The sequence below is a fragment of the Rutidosis leptorrhynchoides genome, chromosome 5, assembly GCF_046630445.1.
Source record: "Rutidosis leptorrhynchoides isolate AG116_Rl617_1_P2 chromosome 5, CSIRO_AGI_Rlap_v1, whole genome shotgun sequence".
NCBI classification, from domain to species: Eukaryota; Viridiplantae; Streptophyta; class Magnoliopsida; order Asterales; family Asteraceae; genus Rutidosis; species Rutidosis leptorrhynchoides.
In genome coordinates, this window is record NC_092337.1 from 32,512,459 (window position 1) to 32,533,693 (window position 21,235).

Here is a 21,235-nt window from a genome sequence, read left to right on the forward strand (position 1 = left end):
TTGACTTGAAATGGTGTTAGTTAGTGTCTATGGCTCGTGTCTAGCATGAATATATGATTTACTTGCTCGATTTGTTGTTTTGAGTAACCAGTATGAACAATTGAAATGGGTGTGCTTAATCTTTGATTTTGGATGAGTTAATATTGTTAAATTGTTAAAGTTCATGTTTTAATTGTGTTACTAGTATCACTAGCTTCAATTTGATGTGTAGGTTGCTTTAGAAAACTTCATAAACTTGATTATTGATTTAGTGAACTTTGGGTTAAGGTTTGATGAACTTGAAATGAACTTTTGATGCCTTAAATGACATGAGATGTTGTTAGTAAGTGTTTAGTTGTATTGCATGTTTAATTATCTTCGAAAAGGCATATCATATGTGTAACTTGGATCACCGAAACATGAAATGAGATTTATGAACTTGAATGTGATAAATGATGAACATTAAATGCGGTTTTGGTTGTTGTAAGTGGTAGATTGATTGATGAAATATGCTTAGTTATTTTCCTCGTCAAAATACCTTCCTGATGATATAAGATACATGTTTTGGTTGTTTGCGGGTCATAAATTGGGATTGTTTGAGTTTTGGTTCGTGCATTTGTCTGTTCCAGCAAAACAGGGTCTGCCTACAGATCTGGACGCCGTCCAGGCCTTCAATGCTGGACGCCGTCCAGTAAATCTGGACGCCGTCCAGATGCACTGCCAGTGACTGTTTTGGTTTTCCATTTTACGAAAAATATTTGCTATGCTACGCACCTCCGATTCACATGTAACTTGTTCTAACATGCTCATATATGATTAAAAACCTCAGAAAAATAGTTCAAGACCCGACCCGAACGTGTTGACTTTTTTGTTAACTTTGACCCTACCAAGTTTGACTTTTAGCCAAACTTAACCGAATACTTATGCAATCTTTCTAACTTGCTTCTATACTTGTATCTTGCATGAAACTTGACAATTTGATTCACATGCTACATAATCGAGTTGTAACGAGCCATAGGACTAATTGAACATCTTTGATCAACCGTAGTTACCATTATTGATACAACTTACTTGTTTAGGTCAAGACTAGCATTTATTCCTTGCACGTTACTTGTTGAAGTATTTTTTACTCTTGCACTCAAGGTGAGATCATAGTCCCACTTTTACTCTTTTGAACTTACATTTGGGATGAGAAAACATAAACGTTTCTTTTTACTAAGTGAACACAAGTACAGGAAAACAAACATTCTACATACGAGTTTAGAACAAAATCCTCAATTCGATTATCATTAGTTACACTTGCTGGGTGTAAACGAGAACTTATGTTGTATGGATCCATATGGGTTTGACAAACCCTCATTCAGGCGGTTCGCTACCGTCTACGAATGAAATATATTTTCGAGAAATAGTGTATATTCTAACACTATTGTGATGAGGTTCTATGGAAGGAATGTTAAGCATTGATAATTGGGTGCTCGTGAATATTAACTTTTAGAATGTATTACTATTATATCAATGTTGCAAATCTTGTGGTTCAACTTACCTTTTTACTCACTTACTTACTTAAACCTATGATTTCACCAACGTTTTCGTTGACAGATTTCTATGTTTTTCTCAGGTCTTTAAACGATATGTGATACATGATTCCGCTCATTATTTTGATACTTGCATTGGATGTCGAATATATGTGCATACATGGAGCGTCTTTTGACTTTATTTAAAACTGTGTCACATTGGTTTCATTGTACTTATAACTTTGTAACGTAACTTTGGTTGAACAATTCTCGTAAACTTTGAAACAATCTTTACTTTTGAAATGAATGCGACATACTTTTGGTCAAACGTTATTTTAAAGACTTATGACCACGTAACGGGACCTAAGTAGACGGCGCCGTCAATGACGATTTTGTCGGGTCGCTACATACGTACCTTTCCTGCAATATTGAATCTCAATATTGATACGTGAGCACTCATGACTTAACTTTTATATATTATTAGTGTATCCCTGACTAGTGCTCGAGTAGTTATGTTTATGCATGCTTGTATGATTAATTTTGTCGTTAAATAGCTTATAATAGATTATGAATTAGATACATATGCGATTGAGTTAAGGTATATGATATGCATGTCGTTGGAAAGCTGGCGAAAAATTAATAACTTTTCATTTAGAAAGTGTATGATTTCGATGAACGGATTAAAAGATATCGTCAATTGAATTATCTATAATTTTAAAGTATTATTGTTAAAATGATTATTATTATCGTTATCGTTATCGTTAACGTTATCGTTATCGTTATCGTCGTTATTATCGTTATTATTTTTATTATCTAATAATCAATATTATTATTATTATTATTATTATTATTATTATTATTATTATTATTATTATTATTATTATTATTATTTTTATCAAAACTATCATTTTATTATTTTTATCATCATTATTATTATTAAAAGTATCATTAATATTAAAACTATCATTTTTATTAAAATTATCATTTTTAATAGAAATATCATTGTTATTATAAAATATCATTATTATTATCATTTTAGTATTATCATTATTAAAAATTTATCATTTTGAATAGAATTATTACTTTTATAAAATATTATTATTATTACAGTTAATATTAAAAAGTATCGTTATTATTAAGATTATCATGATTAGAATTACCATTTTATCATAATTAATATCATCATTAGTAAATATAAATATTATTGTTATTATTATTATTATTATTATTATTATTATTATTATTATTATTATTATTTTATTATTATTATTATTAAAAATAATTAATATTATTATTATAAAATAGTGCAACTTTACTTATTATTATTATTATCAATATTATTTTATCAAATATGTGATACAAAGATATTTTCATCATACGTAATATAATTACATTAATAGTACAAACTACTATATATTTATGATTTTGAGTAAATTGTATAAATTTTATTACTTGAGAAATATAAAAGTATATTTTTATCATAAATAAAGTTTAATATAACTTTTTATTTATTAATAAATGGTTTGTATTATTTACTATAATAAAATCTGATAGATATATTTAAATATATAAAACGACCATATTTATGTTATACAATTTTTGGAAGTCATTTTGATCAAGATGACTTTTGTTGACTTTTGCATATTAGTCTCGAGCATTAGGATTGTGATACACTACGACTTGACCTAAATTGTTAGACAGTTATTGACCAAATATATATATATATATATATATATATATATATATATATATATATATATATATATATATATATATATATATATATATATATATATATATATATATATAGGTTCGTGAATCCGAGGCCAACTTTGCACTTGTTCAATGCCATCACATGCTTAATTACTACAAAATACAATATTGTGAGTTTCATTTGCTCCCTTTTTTAAATGCTTTTGCAATATATATTTTTAGGACTGAGAATACATGCGCTTTTATAAATGCTTTACGAAATAGACACAAGTGATCGAAACTACATTCTATGGTTGGATTATCGAACCGAATATGCCCCTTTTTAGCTTGGTAGCCTAAGAATTGGTGTTTATGATAATTGCCACCAATTGACGCGAATCCTAAAGATAGATCTATTTGGCCCAACAAGCCTTATCCGAGTTTCGGATGCTTTAGTACTTCGATTTATCATGTCCGATGAGAGTCCCGGAATGATGGGGATATTCTATATGCATCTTGTTAAGGACGGTTACCAGGTGTTCACCATATGAATGAAATTTTAATTCACGAGTTACGCGTGTCAATATATGAAATCTTGTGGTCTATTAAAATGATGGAAATGAATGGTTATGATAAACTAATGAACTCACCAACCTTTTGGTTGACACTTTAAAGCATGTTTATTCTCAGGTATTAAAGAAATCTTTCGCTGTGTATTAGTTCATTTTAAGGATATTACTTGGAGTCATTCATGACATATTTCAAAAGACGTTGCATTCAAGTCGTTGAGTTCAATAAAGATTATTATGACAGATTAGGTCATTTATAGTTTGGATATTATGAAATGGTATGCATGCCTGTCAACTTTCGATGTAATGAAAGGTTGTCTTTTGAAAACGAATGAAATGTTTGTAAAATGTATCATATAGAGGTCAAATACCTTGCAATGTAATCATATGTTATTGTATTCGTCCTTTTGGATTAGGACGGGTCGTCTCAAAAGGGACTTAGGAAGTTGATTAATCTTATTTGGAGATTAATACTTGTCCAAGGTGAAGACAAGTTGATCTAGGTTGGATTTGATCTTTCAAAGGATAGAAAGATTAGGTTTGTTGTCTACCAAAGAAGTTGAAGACTTGTAAATTAGATCTCCACCGGGTTTGGAGAAAAGTGCTTAGTGAAGCAACAAATCCTGATTAGTGTAATCGGAGAGTGGATTAAGGTGGATTAGTTAACATCCACCCGAACCACTATAAATCATTGTGTCTATGTTCTTTACATTACTTCATTTATCATTTTGAACATATACACTACATGAAAGGATCCGTTCATATACATTATAAACGATTCACAATAGTTGATTACATTGCGAGGTATTTGACCTCTATATGATACATTTTACAAACATTGCATTCGTTTTTAAAATACAAACTTTCTTTACATCGAAAATTGACAGGCATGCATACCATTTCATAATATCCACTATCCAACTATAAATTGATTTAATAATAATCTTTGATGAACTCAATGACTCGAATGCAAGGTTCTTCGAAATATGCTATGAAAGACTCCAAGTAATATCTTTAAAATGAGCAAATGCACAGCGGAAGATTTCTTTAATACCTGAGAATAAACATGCTTTAAAGTGTCAACCAAAAGGTTGGTGAGTTCATTAGTTTATCATAATCATTTATTTCCATCATTTTAATAGACCACAAGAATTTCATTTCCAGTTCTCATAAATAAACGTCCCATGCATAGAGACAAAATAATCATTCATATGGTGAACACCTGGTAATCGACATTAACTAGATACATATAAGAATATCCCCTATCATTCCGGGATCCTCCTTCGGACATGATATAAATTTCGAAGTACTAAAGCATCCGGTACTTTGGATGTGGTTTGTTAGGCCCAATAGATCTATCTTTAGGATTCGCGTCAATTAGGGTGTATGTTCCCTAATTCTTAGATTACCAGACTTTAATAAAAAGGGGCATATTCGATTTCGATAATTCAACCATAGAATGTAGTTTCAATTACTTGTGTCTATTTCGTCAAACATTTATAAAAGCGCATGTATTCTCAGTCCCAAAAATACAAAGGGTAAAAAGGCAAATGAAACTCACCATACTGTATTTCGTAGTAAAAATACATATAACGTCATTGAACAAGTGCAAGGTTGGCCTCGGATTCACGAACCTAAATTAATTATATATATTTATGTGTTGGTCAATATTTGTCTAACAAATTAGGTCAAGTCATAGTGTACCACAATCCTAATGCTCGAGACTAATATCCAAAAGTCAACAAAAGTAAATTTGACTCAAAATAATTTCTAAAAAATCTATACATGATTAATATATAGTTTAAATATCGTCGTTTTATATTTTTAAATATTTTTAAAAGATTTATTAGAGTAAATAATATAATTTATTTATTAATAAATAAAATTTTAAAATTTTATATTAAATTTATATAATAAAAATATACTTTTATATATATTAAGTAATAAAATTTATAGGGTTCATTTAATATCATAAAGATAATATGATAGGTATTATTAAAGTAAGTTATTACACGTAGTAAAATATGTTTGTATCACATATTTATTGATAAAATAATATCTATAATGATAGTAAGTAAAAGTTGTATTATTTTGTAATAATAATTATTATTATAAAAATATCAATATTTATAATTACTAAGATGACATTATGATAAAACGATAATTCTAATTATGATAACTTTAATATTTACGATAATTTTTAATATTATCTTTAAAATAATAATTCTATTTAAAATAATAATAATAATGATATTTTATAGTAACAATGACATTTCTATTAAAATGATAATTTTTATTAAAATGATAGTTTTAATACTAACGATACTTTTAATAATAATAGTAATGATAAAAATAATAAGAATGATAATTTTATCTAAATCAATATCTTATAATATTTTAATTTCATCATGATACTCTTACTCATTATTTCCTAATCGTTGCGTTTAATAGCTTTTAATCGTCTTTTATATCGTGTTTATAATAATGATAATAATAGTAATCAAAATAATTAGGTGTTACAAATATTTATTTTAATTACACTAATATTAATAATGATAGTTACTATAACATTATTAACGATAATACTAATAATTATCTTAATGATAATATAGTAATAATAATAATAACAATAACAATAACTATTTTTAAATAATGATATATATATATATTAATAATGATAATAATAATAATAATACTAATAATAATAATAATAATAATAATAATAATAATAATAATAATAATTGGATAATAATAATAATACTAATTATAACTTTAACGATAATAACGATAGTAATAATAAAAAAAAAATAACAATTTTTAATGATAAATCCCTTTTATTGATAAAGATAATAATAATGATAATAATAAGATAAAACTAGAACGACGATAAAAACGACGATAATAATAATCATTTTTAATAAAAATATCGAAAATTCAATTGATTATAACTTCTAATCCGTTCATCGAAACCATTCGATATCTAAAGGAAAAGTTCTTAATTTTTCGCTAGCTTTCCAAGGACATGCATATGTTATACCTTATCTCAACCGCAAGTGTAACTAATTCAAAATTCAACCTAACCTGTCTAAGGGCAATATCAAAAGTACAAGCATGCATAATCCTAAATACTCGAGCACTAGTCAGGGATACACTATTAGTATGTAAAAGTTAAATTATGAGTACTCACGTATCAATATTGAGATTCAATATTGCAGGAAAGGCACGTAGACGCAACGGAAATGATAAATACTATATTGACCTCACGAGCATACCCATGAACCATACTCAATCACCTCCATAGCTATAACCCATAATTTCCTTAATCCTATCCTACTCGAAAAACAATTTCGAAATCACTCGGACAGCACTCCGTCGTAATATTTTATGTATACTAATAATATCTTGAAATAATACGGAGTAAATATATATATGTAAATCGATTGAGAGAGTTTAGAGAAAAATATTTTCAAGTTTCTATGAAATAATAAAACCTATTGAATTCTATTTATAATAGATTTTTGAATTATTAAAGTGAATTATTAAAGTATGAATTATTAAAGTGAATTATTAAAGTATGAATTATTAAAGTGAATTATTAAAGTGTGAATTATTAAAGTATGAATTATTAAAGTGAATTATTAAAGTATGAATTATTAAAGTGAATTATTAAAGTTAAAGTAAAGTAAAAATAAAGTAAAGGTAAAGTTTAAGTATAGTAAAAGTATAAAACTATGTACGTATAATACGCGTATAAATATATATAATATTAATTTAAATCGTTATATATATTTAATAAAATAAAATATAAATATCGTTATCTTTATCATACTAGTTAAGTAATAAGTTGTCAAAAGTGGTTCTAGATATTTATAAAAGTTATATACTTTTTAATAATAAAGTTCTTTTTAAACTGAAAACGTTTTTGTACGTTTGAAACTAAATAGATCAATCGAGTCTTTATGAGATTCAATCTTCCACTATCCTTTGTCTAGTTCTCAATGATTGACAATTTGTTCTTATTTATAAATCACTTTACCATTTTCCGAATATTGTTAAAATGGAAAGATTTCTCAAATCAACGTGGGCCTTTCAACAGAGACTTGTAATCATAATTCAATATATCTGATAATTCAATTATTTGATCTTATCTTCTAATTCCATTGATAAACATTTTGAAACAGATACAATCATATAAAGTATTTAATCTAATATTTTGTTTACGTTTCAAGTTATAATATATATACACATATACATATATAATCATATTCGTTTAATGGTTCGTGAATCGTTGGAACTTGGTCGAGGTTGAATGAATGTATGAACATAGTTTAAAATTCTTGAAATTTAACTTAACAAATATTGCTTATCGTGTCGAAAACATATAAAGATTAAAGTTTAAATTTGGTTGGAAATTTCCGGTGTCGAAAACTTATAAAGATTAAAGTTTAAATTTGGTTGGAAATTTCCGGGTTGTCACACTACAGACATCAAGTTTGAGTTGAATTGGTTGATCAAAGTTAAATCGAATTTGGTGATCAATCGAAAAAGTGTTAAAAACGTATCAAGTAACTATTCACCCCCCTCTAGTTACTTACAAAATGGTTACGTAATGAGAATTTAACTTTAAGCTGCGCGGATATATCAATTATCTGAAATTAATAAACAACTAAGATATTGGTAGATTTAAGTTATGTTTTTATAGTGTGATACACATATGTCTGGATGGACATATGATTTGATTAGTTCCCTATATAATGTTTTTCATGTTTCTGCCAATATGTGACTTGATTAGGTGTACTTATTTTGTTGTTTAGATTATTAGGCTGATATAGTTCTTAAACAAAGTCAAGTACTAATGGCTAAATTTTAATTTGTTTGTACTTATGAACCAGGGTGGCTGAGAGGAATGATGACAACAATTGATACACCTGCTTTCCAATATCTAGGTTATTATTTAATTTTGAAGTTTTTTCTTTTGGAACGAAATGCAGTGCGTGTGATGCATTTATAGAGTATAGAATTAGTGCGTAAATTTACTTAAGGGTCTACTGTTTTTTTTACGCATGTTCAATCAGGGTTTATTCGTTGATTTCGGCGATGTCAATCAAGGTCAATGTAGATTTGAAAAATTGGGTCAAGGTTTTTTAAGTGCTACTGATTTTCAGGTTGTTGTACATGTTGAGTTACAATAGGTGGGTTGGGTTCTGTACTTTGTCAAGTGGTTCAATCGGTCGTCAAGGTAATTCAAAGTAGTTTACTTTATATTTGTTTTATTTGATTTCATTAAGATTTTGTTGTATGAGAAAATTTAGGACAAAAGATGTGAGATAAATGACTAATAAGTCTAAAATTTTGCAAATTTTTAGTTAAAATGGTAACTGAAAGCCCTATTAGAACTGTGGATGCAAGCGAAAAATGGGCATCACAAGCGACATTTGAGGAGCTGAGATTAGTGGTAAAGGGCCACATAATATTGTTATACAAATAGAGGATGTCAAGTAAGCATTATTGCATCATCTAAAAGTTCCTTTTTAAAAAGATTAGGTACTTGAAATTATCTATTAGGTACCCAAAACATGTTATTTTGACCCGAAACATTCTGTTTTGACCTATTAGATGTTGTTTTGACCCAAAACATGCTGTTTTTTAACCCGAAACATGCTGTTTTTGACCCATTAGATGTTTTGATCCCAAACATGTTGTATTTGACGAAAAACATGTTGTTTTTACCCGAAACATGCTATTTTTGACCCGAAAATGCTTTTTTACCGTATACATGTTTTTACCCATAAGATATTGTTTTGACTTAAAACATGCTGGTGTAAAAAATTGAAAAGGATTAAGTTTGCAGCTGTAAGCTTTTGAAATTGTTGTTCAGAATAATGAGGATTCTCAAGGGGTTGAAGACATTATGATGAAATCTGATGATGTTGTAGTTTCTACTTTCTACACATAATAAAGATGATACAAGTTGTATGTGATGTTGAGATCAAAAAAATATTATTGCCATTTTAAAATGTTGATGTGATAATATGTGTTCAAATAGCTTTGACTAATAGAGGAATCGAATGGTGAACTGAAAATGTATTTTCATCAGGGAATTCTTTTACGTGCATTGCTTTTGTGTAATATATGACATAATTTTTATGTTTTTTTGTCAATCGAAATATGGAATTTTAATTATTTTATCTTATAATGTTTATTTATCAATAGTCATTTAAACAAACTCATGATTTCACATGTCTTTTCACTAGTTATTTATCTATTTTTGTGATAGTTATTAAAGGTGAAATTAAATATTACGTATATGGTAAATTTTTAGGGTTTGGATTGAGAGGGATAAGGGAATTGAAGAACCCAAAGAAGGCGGATAGACCCGTAGTTGAAATGCTTTCGATCACAAGATTTCACATCATAAGAAAGGCCAAGTATCTTTTGTCTATATCAATTGACTTCTTAACGGCTCCGCCCTGGTCGATCGAATTGTATTTGTACTTGTGTCCATAAACCCACTCGTAAATCGCCAAATCTTCTTTACTCGAGTTTTTTTTTTCAGTTGAAAAGAATGGGATGGAAAACAAAATACTGAAAAAAATATTGAAAAAATATTATTTTATATTGTAAGCGATACATCTCATGCACTCTCCTCTCTAATCCTCTCAAATCCACTATTTTTTTCCTTTTCTTCTCACGCACAATAAACAATCTTCGATGATTTTTTTAAATCTTCTATTCTCTTTTCCTTTCCCTACTTACAAAATTTTTTAAGATTGCGGCGAGAGTGTTCCACCATTGGTCATTGTCCATTGAATATAAACAGAGTAAAAGCAAGTACCAAATAATTCAATAGTCAAAAACCCCCAACTACCAAATCATCATAAACCTTGTTCAATTATAACAACACCATCACCTACAACCAGTGTTGTAAAAAACCCGATTAATCGCCGATTAATCATTTTTAGAAGCAATCCTTTCCGTTTTCCAAAAATCCATTTAATTAAACGGTCAACCTCAATTGATGGATCAAAATCGAATTTGGTAATCAAAGTCAGTCAAAGTAAAAAATGATTAACATTTTAACATGAATTTAGACTAGAATTTTATAGTTTTGAAGCAAAATGAACAATTTTAGACAATTATGTTAAAAATTATCTTTATATTTATGAGTTTTTTCTATACATACACATATAATTTTTAAAATATAATATTTAAATGTATACAGTACAATCCGATTAATCTCCTATTAATCCCCGAATCACCGATGAATCCTTCCAAAGTCCAGACCGATTAATCCCCGAATAGCGAATTTTGCTACCTTGCCTACAACAGACCAAGATGTTGTCGATGTTGTTTAACGTCGTACTAAGGCTAATTATACCATCACTCTTAATTTGGTTAAGCTTACATACTTCAAACCCAATATTATCTATCCAAGATTTTTACACTCTCGCCCTCAACAAAACAATAAACTTAACCTCTTACCAATCAATCTATATCGATCATAAACTTGATAACGTAATAAAGACAAATGTATTTACTTTGATCCACTTAACATCAATTTACTTTACCACATTAGAACACAGATGACATAAACAACAACAATAATTTGATTTCATTATCAATTTATACGCTATGGGAGTTCTATAAGGACATTAGATGCATACTAGTCTAAAAAAATGGTCGTAAATTTATGGGTTGTTGGTGAGGGGTGGAGTGGTGTTTATGTTGAATTTGAGTCGCTCGCTAAATGCGCCGCTCACTCCATCCAACTCGACGTTAGTCTCTTTTTGGTGGAGATTGACGGTTGTACTGCAGGTCTTTGTCGTGTTTTCAGGCCACCAGATTTTCAAGGAGGTTGGTCACTATCACGTGGCTTTTTTTATGGTTGGTGGAGTCTGTCTTTGGTTTCGAGATAGGTGCTCTTGGGTTCTTCGACGACGGTCTATGGGTTGTGGTGGTGATTTCCGGTGATTTTTTAGATGGTAAGGAGGTTCGGGGTCGGTTGACTATTTGTATCAGATTTTATTTTCTTAGTAGATTTAAGAAATTCGGAGGTATTTTGTTATTTAATATACGATGATGACACGGTTGCTCGAGTTTTCATTGAGTTGGTAAGCCGTTTGGACGGTTCACTCTTGCATTGCCTCTTACATAGTGTTTTTAGCCGTCTCACAAGAAAAATTAGGGTTTAGTATCTTCAACGGTTTTGATTATTAGTTATTCACATTTGTTTAACTCTAGCTTGTATTGAAATGATGAGCGTTGGATCATATTGTTGGGTCATATATGGAACTTATGCGTGGAATCGTTTTACGGAGTAGTTTTAATTTAATTTTGCAAAGAAATAAAACTCCCAGTAGTTAACTACCGTTTGGGTTAAAATACGACTGCCCCAATCTCTTCATTGTACGGTCAAATGTCCGCCAAAACCAAAACCCTCGCCAAACTAATAAATTCCGTCACCAGATACTCCGATCGCACCTCCCAAACCCTAACCCGCACCTCCGCCACCTCCGCCGGTCAAGAAACAAACCTAAAATCATATGTCCAATTGAAAAACGCCGTTACTTCATCTCCTAAATCCTCGAATTCAAAAAAACCTTCATCATCTAAACTTCCGAGCGTATTAGCACTTGATAGCAATAGAGTCGATACTTCCAGCTCACTTTCCGGTACGCAATTTTATTATTTATATATAATATATATACTTACAGAAATGATGTATGTATAGTATGATGTGATGTACCTGCATTTTGCTAGGGTTTACCTAATATTGATGTTTGCTTGTTGTTTTGCAGAGTCAGCGAGAGCGCTTAGTGCACAACTTAGTACGATAATGTGCGGTACGTGTTTCGTATAACTACGTGCTTTTCATATATATGATGTATGTATGTATTAGTGAATTGAGCTACAGATTACAGTTAAAAATGGTTAATCTGTAGTAATAAGAAATTTAGAAGCTAATCACTGCTATTGATGGTTATATGTAGTAATTAACAATTTTAGAAGTTACATTGAGCTACAAGTAATATGAAATTGTTAAGTTTGATTGAGCTACAGATTGCTATTATGAATGGTTATAAGTTGAGTTGAGCTACATTTTACTGTGCTATTGAACATTTTGTTCATACGGTAGCTTGATTAATGTTCTTTATATTTATGTGAATCGTTTTTGTAAATTTGCAGAAGATGCAGATGATTTAGGAGAGTTAGTAAAGGACGATACGGTACAGTTGTTGGAAATACCATGGTTGGAAGTTGCAAGCCATGTGAATATGTCGATTGGTCGAAAAGAACGATCCCGGGATAGGAAGCAAGACTGGACGTTCAAGTCTACGCAGGGAAACCGGTTTGGGCGTTTAGTTAAAATGTGCACACAAAAACTTGGGGCAAATGGTACTATACAAGTTTTTGGTAAATTGCACCGTGAAACGGGTTTAAAGGAGTTTAATGCAATGATAGAAATTTGCATACAGCGGGCTAGGGATACAGACGATGAGGATGTTGCATTAGAAGAGTTCCATAGGGCTTATATGGTTTTTGAAACTATGAGGGAGCGCGGTTTTGAAATTGGTGAAGTAACTTATGGTCCATTTCTTATGTTTCTTGTTGACATGGGCATGGTTGAAGAATTTCACTTTTTCTGTGATAGCATTAAGAAAGAAAATCCCAAGTCTCTTAAAAGATTGGCGTACTATGAGATGCTTTTATGGATAAGAGTAGGCGATGAAGATAAGATACAAAACTTGATTGCAGATACATGTGACAATAAAGATTCTAACTTTATAGGTTTGTCTTTAATATCCAATAACATCTATATGCAATATATGGATAATCTTTATATTAGGAACCTTAATGTCATTTTTGATGTTGCAGAGAGTTATTTGGTAGCTTTAATGGAAGCGGATATGCAAGGAGAGGTGTCGATGCTTTTAGAAAAAATAGATGTGAAAAAGGTTTCCTCAAAGGAGAGTATGGAAAGGATTTTCAAATCGTTAGGAAGGCTTCAATTGGAGTTCCATGCAAAGAAATTTATACAAGAACTCAAAAGCGAAGGTTGATTCATTTAATATTAAATTGAATTTGTTCTAAAATATAAATCTAACATTTATGACTTATGAATTATCTAGGATTATGACTTGAGAAAGAATTTTTCTTTTCTTTTTTGGTATTTTTGCTTTGAAATACAGGGAATGGAGAGGAACATCTACTAAAATTAATTTACGATTATGCAATGAGCATACCAAACCTACAGGTCAGTACCCAACTACCCATTGTAAATGTAAGTTTGTAACTGTTATATTTGGTTTAGAATCGCAAGTTTATCAATGTCTGTTTATATTACGGTGATTTTCTTTTTAAGATTTCATGATATTACATTACTTGAGATAATATAATGTGCATTCTATACATAAATATTGTATATCTGGGAGCCTTTTTTTATTCCCCAACATTTATATGAACACCATTTGCAAGATGATAGTTTTTGCTGTTATGCTTAGTCCAAGAATATCCATTGCTTTGAACCGTCATGTCTATGAATATGTAGTTACATGTTGATAGTGGCTCGAAGTTTAAATTCATGTTGAACCAACTTTTTTATATTTGATCGTTATTGATGTCTATATGTTGATCATGATTACTTTATTTGAAGGCCGAAGATATTGTTGTGAAGTTTAAAAGTTTGCAAGCTGAGTTGAAGATTGAATCTTCATCTATAGCTTATGAGAAGCTTATTAAAACCTGTTGTGATTACCTAGAGGTGGGAACAATCTTAAACTTCTATCTACCTCTTTTTGTATAATCAAACATTTTTTTTTTGTCTGTAAACAAATATATCATGTAATCACTGTCTTCAAATGCAAACAAATGCTATTGCTTGTATTATTGGTTACCTGAAATTTCTAATAGTTAATTATGTTCTTGTTCGAGACAGGTACAATTGGCCATTGATCTAGTTGATTCCTTGTTGAATGATGGCTTAGATGTGCATATAAACACTATCAATTCCATTTTAACAGCATGTCATGCAAGCTGCGAGTATAATTTGGTACGTTGTCTGGGCTCTGTTTACTTAATTGGTGATTGGTATATAAATTACAAGCATTTTTTTATGATAATTCAAACATTATGCTCTTTGATGGCAGGTCCGTCGCATTAAAATCATGATAAATGATCATAAAATTGTGCCGAACCTGGAAACCTTCTCAACTATGATAAGCTTGTTGGTGAAATTGAAGGATGTAAGTAGTTTTTTTTTTTTTTTTTTTTTTTGCTGTTGATTATTTCTCACGGAAGCAGCATTGTAAGCATTTTGATATAAAATGTGTTTATTACCTTTGATTCTCATATGTAGTTTGATGGAGCATATGAAATGATAAAAGATGTGGAGAAATTTAACCAAAAGCCTTCTTCTAACATGTACAATGCTATAATGGGTGGATACTTTAGACAGGTAAATTATTTTTTCATCCTAGAATTGTACTATAATTTATGTGGCGAGTGGATGAGTCAGGTAACTGGTCAAAGTGGGCCCCGGATGTAATTTAATGCGTGTTTGTCTTTTAGAAATAGTGTTACTTTTTAATGTATCGAATATGATTGAAACTCCTTGATATTATAATGGTATACATTCTCTAAACAATCCAATTTAGGACCTTATAAAATACAAACATGAAACAGTTGTTCTATATCTATAAACTGTTTGTAGCTATTCATCTAGTTACTTATTATTTGTCCTGCTTTCGAACAAAATTCTATTTTTATTTGTAATATAGTGAGTTGATATATAGAAAATTCAAGATAGAGGGGCGATTATCATTCCATAAAATCAGGCATAATCAATTTATACAACATCAGTATGATTGTATGCGGATATGCTTTATATTGTTGGGCTTGTAGCATATTCTTTTTTCTCGATTTTGATTGATTTACTTATTCGTTAAGTTCCTTATGTCACAATTTGCAGAAAAACTATAATAAAGGACTCATGGTTCTCAAACAAATGGAAGCTTCAGGGGTCGCACCAGATTCTCATACTTTCAGTTATATTATAGGCAATTGCAATAGCGAAGAAGATATCATAAAGGTTAACAAATTCTTGTTCTTATCTAAATTAAAGTACATGAATTAATGTAGAAGATATCATAAAGGTTATAAATTTCTTTTCTGATGTTTACATAAATGCATATGCAGTATCGTGAAGAACTGCGTGAAGCACACGTTCAACCTACGAAGCACATATTCATGGCATACATAAATGCATATGCAGCTTGTGGGTTATTCGAGAAGGCAAAACAGGTAAGCTATTAATTTTATAACACATGCTGTTATTTACATGTACTTATGTTTCTGTTACCTGGTAATTATTTTAATTTGTTATACTTTTTTGTTACTGAGAGTTTTAATTTGTTTGCAGGTTCTCTCAGACAATCATATACCTGACAAAAACAGAACTGAAATCAAAAGCGTGCTTGTTTCTGCACTTGCTGCAAATGGCCAAATGGCAGATGCCCTGGAAGTATATGATGAAATAAAACAAGAAAAAGCAACTTTGGAGCCAAAATCCATCATATGTCTTATCGTAAGACAATGTTGTAATCATTGTTTATTCTTTTCTTTTCTTTTAGATATACTTAAACTCTTAAACATCTTTAGGAACATCTTAAATCCGAAGGTGAGCTAGATCGATTGCTTCAGTTATTGAGTCAATTAGAAAATTCAGAGCTTTGGGATGATGGATGTGGCAGGATCATCTTGTATTGTGTTCGGCACAAGCTTTTAGAGTAAGCTAGTCTATCTTTGTGCTTTTTAAAAGGGTATATTTCAAATTTGTTGATTAATATATGTTGAGTAAAAGGTTAAAAGAAAATGGGTCGAATGGGTTTGAGTCACCCAAAGTGTAATTATTAATGCTTATATTATTTATATGTAATTTTATCATTACTTTGAATATGGTGAACAAAGTGTTTTGGGTCAACCTGACCCGTCACTCGTCTCCACTTGCATCTCATACTTAAACTACCCTTTTTGACCTGACCTGCCTATTTTTCCACTTCTAATGTACATGTTTCACTCATCTATTTTACAATTGAATAGTTCGGCTGTTGATCTACTCAAGCAACGTACGGAGAAGTTCAGCACTGATGAGGCGGTCATAGAAGTTGTTTTTGACGAGGTCTCTCTCTCTCTCTCACACACACACTCTCTCTCTCTCTCTCTCTATATATATATATATATATATATATATATATATATATATACACATATATATATATATATATATATATATATATATATATATATATATATATATATATATAGTGGTAGGATCAAGAGGGAACTAACCAATCGGGGGGAAGCGGCGGGAAGCGGGGGGAAGCAAAAACTTTTTTTTTTTTTTTTTTTTTCGTTTTTTGAAAAAACTTTGTTCACGAACATTATAGATGGGATGAAAATATGAACATTTAGTATAGACACTTTGTGATAAATGTTTTTATTTTGGCGGGAAAACGCTCGAAGAAGTAATATATAACAATTATCGTGTTTTTCGAGCGTATGTTGAGGTTTTAGATATTAGGGTTTGGACATTAGGGTTTAGATATTAGGGTTTATAGGGTTTAGATATTAGGGTTTAGAAATTTAGGGTTTAGGGTTTAGATTTAGGATTTGGATTGAGTTTTTAACACGAACGGTTTAGAGTTGAATAAACCCAAAACACCAAACCCTAAACCCTAAACTCTAAATCGGGCTAAATTTTACTTCACAAAACATGAAAAAAAAACGTTAACATTCTTCACGAACAATATTATCTTATCTTGAATGTTATTTTTGTCGATCGTTTTCCCGCCAAAATAATAACATTCATCACGAAGTGTTTTTTCTAAATGTTCTTATTTTCATCCAATCTATAATGTTCATGAACAAAGTTTTTTCAAAAAACGATTTTTTTTTTTGCTTCCCCCCGCTTCCCCCCGATTGGTTACTTCCCAATTGATCCTGCCCCTATATATATATATATATATATATATATATATATATATATATATATATATATATATATATATATATATATATATATAGATTTAATCAAGAGGGAAGCACTTTTTTGGGGGGAAGTGGGGGAAGTAATTTTTTTTTGTTTTTTTCAAATTTTTTTTTCCAGGCATCAAGATCACATGAAAATATGAACATTTAAAAAAGACACTTTGTGATGAATGTTATTATTTTGGCGGTAAAACGCTCGAAGAAAAAAATGAAAACATTCAATGCATTGAATGTTTTGATTCTGAGTTTTTTTTAAGGGGTCAGAAATTAGGGTTTAGAAATTAGGGGGTTAAAAATTAGGGTTTAGCTATTAAGGTTTAGAAATTAGGGTTTTGGGTTTAGAAATTAGGGTTTAGGGTTTAGAAATTAGGGTTTAGATTGAATATTTTAACACGAACGGTTTAGAGTTTAGGGTTTAGGGTTGAGGGTTGAGGGTTTACGGAGTAAACCCGAAAACCCTAAACCCTAAACTCTAAATCGGGCTAAATTAAAAAAAAACACTTCACACAAGATGAAAACAAAACGATGCAAATAAACTCAGCAGCAAAACATTCAATGCATTGAATGTTTTTATTTTTTTCTTCGAGCGTTTTACCGCCAAAATAATGACATTCATCACAAAGTGTCTTTTTTAAATGTTCATATTTTCATCTAATCTATAATGTTCGTGAACAAAGTTTTTTCAAAAAACGAAAAAATAAAAAAATAAAATTTGCTTCCCCCTTCCCCCAAAAAAGTGCTTCCCTCTTAATTAATTATGACCCTATATATATATATATATATATATATATATATATATATATATATATATATATATACCCATTAAAGTTTTGTTCATATTGTTATATCTTAATCACATCCTAAATATCTCATCGTAATTGTTAGAGATGGTAGTTTCAAATTATTTACTAAAAAATGGGCTGGTTTTTGTGTTTTATTTCAAGCCAACAAACCAAAAGGTTTTAACCAAAAAGGAAACTAGTCAAATGAGTCAATCGAGCTGGAGGTCACCTGTAGTCTTCCTTACTGCCCGCCCGTCTCATCTTGCCACCTCTAGTAGCTATCAGAAATATCCTGTTAATTTTTCTCTTATCAAATATCTTAATTATCAAATGCAAATGCCAAATTCTGATTCAGTTTGTAAACCATGTTAATCCACAGGTGTTTTACCAAATAGCGGAGATTGAACCAACCGATGTGCAATTCGGGTTGGATCTACTTCAAGTCATTAAAGAAGATATCGGGATTCGACCATCAAGAAAAAGCCTAGACTTTCTTCTAAGCGCTTGTGTTAGTGCTAAAGATCTACAACGGTCTTATTTAGTTTGGAAAGAATATCCAGCAGCTGGCCTTCCTTATAATGTGTTAACTTCCGTAAGGTTAGTTGCATTAGATATTCTTACTTGGGCATAGACAACTTGTATTCTTTATATGCAAAGTAAGCGAGTGAAAAACCAGGACACACATGTCGTTTACTTAGGATTGGGACATTGGTGTAAGAGGTGGCAACTTGGGCTTTCAGGCCAGGTTGATTAGCCTGTCAAAAATGGCTCTGGTCAAAATGGCTTTTTTATAATGGAGGTTAAAATGACCCAGCTACCATGTTTCTTGTTTAATTATATGAATAATGAAAGTATTAAATAAGATCATAGTCATCAAATTGCTTGATAGTTATCTAATATTTCCAATAAAATGATTCAGGGGGGTTTATGGCATTTCAAAACAGCTTAGGTGACTTTTTACCGGGTCAACCCATTTGACCATCTTTTAATGTGATTGACCTGTTGGGTGATAAAATACAGGTATGCTACCCAATCGACACAGGTTTTAGGCAAATACTGTAATTTAGTATTTGTTATTAGGAATTTAGGATATAGGATATAATAAGTGCCTGTATTGGTCCAGGATTTAACTTCTAGTGCCTTTGTTCATCCCTTCATTGTGTTTGTCTAACGACGGCAGTTTAATATATTTTGCCTCTGTAATGTATGTATATGTGATTGCAGGATGTATCAGGCACTTATGGCTTCAGGGGCCTTTAAAGCTGCCAAGATTTTGTTAGAGAACATACCCGATGATGACCCACATGTGCGTTTTGTCCTCAAAGCATGTCGAGATACTTTTGCCAATTCCTCTTCTTCTGTGGTGGAAACCCAACCAAAAAAGAAGAAGAAAAGAACTAAACGGAAGAAGAAGGCTAAAAAAACCTCTGAATGAAGAAACAGTCTGTAAGTCCCAGTTGACCCATTCATAAGTTAATGGGTCAAAATTCGAACCTGTTTCTATACACACCATGTATGCAAAACTTATTGGATCTTTTTTGACTTGTCAACTACAACTGAACTTGGCTGATCAGAAAGTGGTGACAGGTAAGAAGTTGGGAAGCATTGGCGACATGACACCAACATGCGGGTAAACTATAAATTTAGCAATAGAACACGATATTCACGCAACCTGATTGTTAGCATTGGTCAGATGAGGCACATTTAAAATAATTTCAAGTTTGGTGGTCTACCTATTCGTCAAGGCCACTTGCTTGTGTCCGTGATTGTACGATGATATATATCGATCCTTCAAGTGGTTCTGTGGTGAGGAAATTATAACTGACCTGTCTCATGAAAGCTAATATAGGTAGATTAGGTATTGTGGTGTTGAAAAAACCACTGTTAGAGTTGCTCAAGTATGAGTTAATCAATTATGAAATGATAGGTGAACTGATAACTTAACCCACCCTATTCATTCTGATCGGTCTATTATATTCTGAAATGAATTTTTAATTTTTTATGACAGAAATGTATACACCTTATTGGTTGGTTACAGAGCCTTGTGAATCCCATCATGTGGACACTGTTGTGTAAAACCATAATCAAACGGTTTTATGGATTTTTTTTTTCTTTCTGGCTACCTGGAAAGGGTGATTTTTTTAAGTCAGATATTAGCAGTTTAACCATTTTTTTACTCGAATATTAGCGGTGTAACTGGTTTATCTTATGATATTAGCGGTGTACCTGGAAAGGGCGATTTTTTTTACTCAGATATTAGCGGTTTAACCATTTTTTTACTCGAATATTAGCGGTGTAACTGGTTTATGTTATGATCGTTTCTAACCCTTTTCTATCCACTATGATATAAATCATAATTAGAATTAATTAATTTGGTATTTTGTATCTCTTTTTTCCTCTTTTTATTGTTTGAAATGTATGTATAGGAACGAGAACAATATGCTACCTTTTTTGCCACTTTGAAACTTTCTTATCATAAATAGTAGAAACGAGTTCTTATAATTTGTGTATTTGTCCACTCTTATATAAGCTTAATGATAAGGAACAACTTGATATTGCTAGACCAATAGTCCATTTTATATTTGTAGCGAAGTATATCAAAACTAGACGAGAGTGGACTTGGATAAAACACAATGATACTACAATACTAATT

At 30.5% G+C, this 21,235-nt stretch overlaps 1 protein-coding gene across 4 annotated transcripts; it reads left to right on the forward strand.

Annotated features, from left to right (window-relative positions):
* Positions 1-12,159: 12,159 nt before the first annotated feature.
* LOC139846763 (pentatricopeptide repeat-containing protein At4g04790, mitochondrial-like) lies at positions 12,160-20,606 on the forward strand. Of its 4 annotated transcripts, none has more exons than XR_011759166.1 (17): positions 12,160-12,426; positions 12,553-12,597; positions 12,941-13,543; positions 13,631-13,810; positions 13,945-14,009; positions 14,409-14,516; positions 14,691-14,804; positions 14,902-14,997; positions 15,111-15,209; positions 15,723-15,842; positions 15,950-16,054; positions 16,173-16,337; positions 16,412-16,539; positions 16,853-16,931; positions 18,962-19,179; positions 19,807-20,095; positions 20,170-20,606. XR_011759166.1 is itself a non-coding variant. In XM_071836277.1 (17 exons), exons 1-16 carry the CDS (start codon positions 12,171-12,173, stop codon positions 20,015-20,017), a joined length of 2,592 nt encoding a protein of 863 aa, XP_071692378.1. In that variant the 5' UTR covers positions 12,160-12,170; the 3' UTR covers positions 20,018-20,028; positions 20,157-20,606. The 4 variants fall into 4 exon arrangements, 3 of the variants coding, with proteins under 3 accessions (XP_071692378.1, XP_071692377.1, XP_071692376.1); XM_071836277.1 differs by having other exon boundaries at positions 19,807-20,028; positions 20,157-20,606; XM_071836276.1 differs by having other exon boundaries at positions 19,807-20,028.
* The last annotated feature ends 629 nt before the right edge of the window (positions 20,607-21,235 follow it).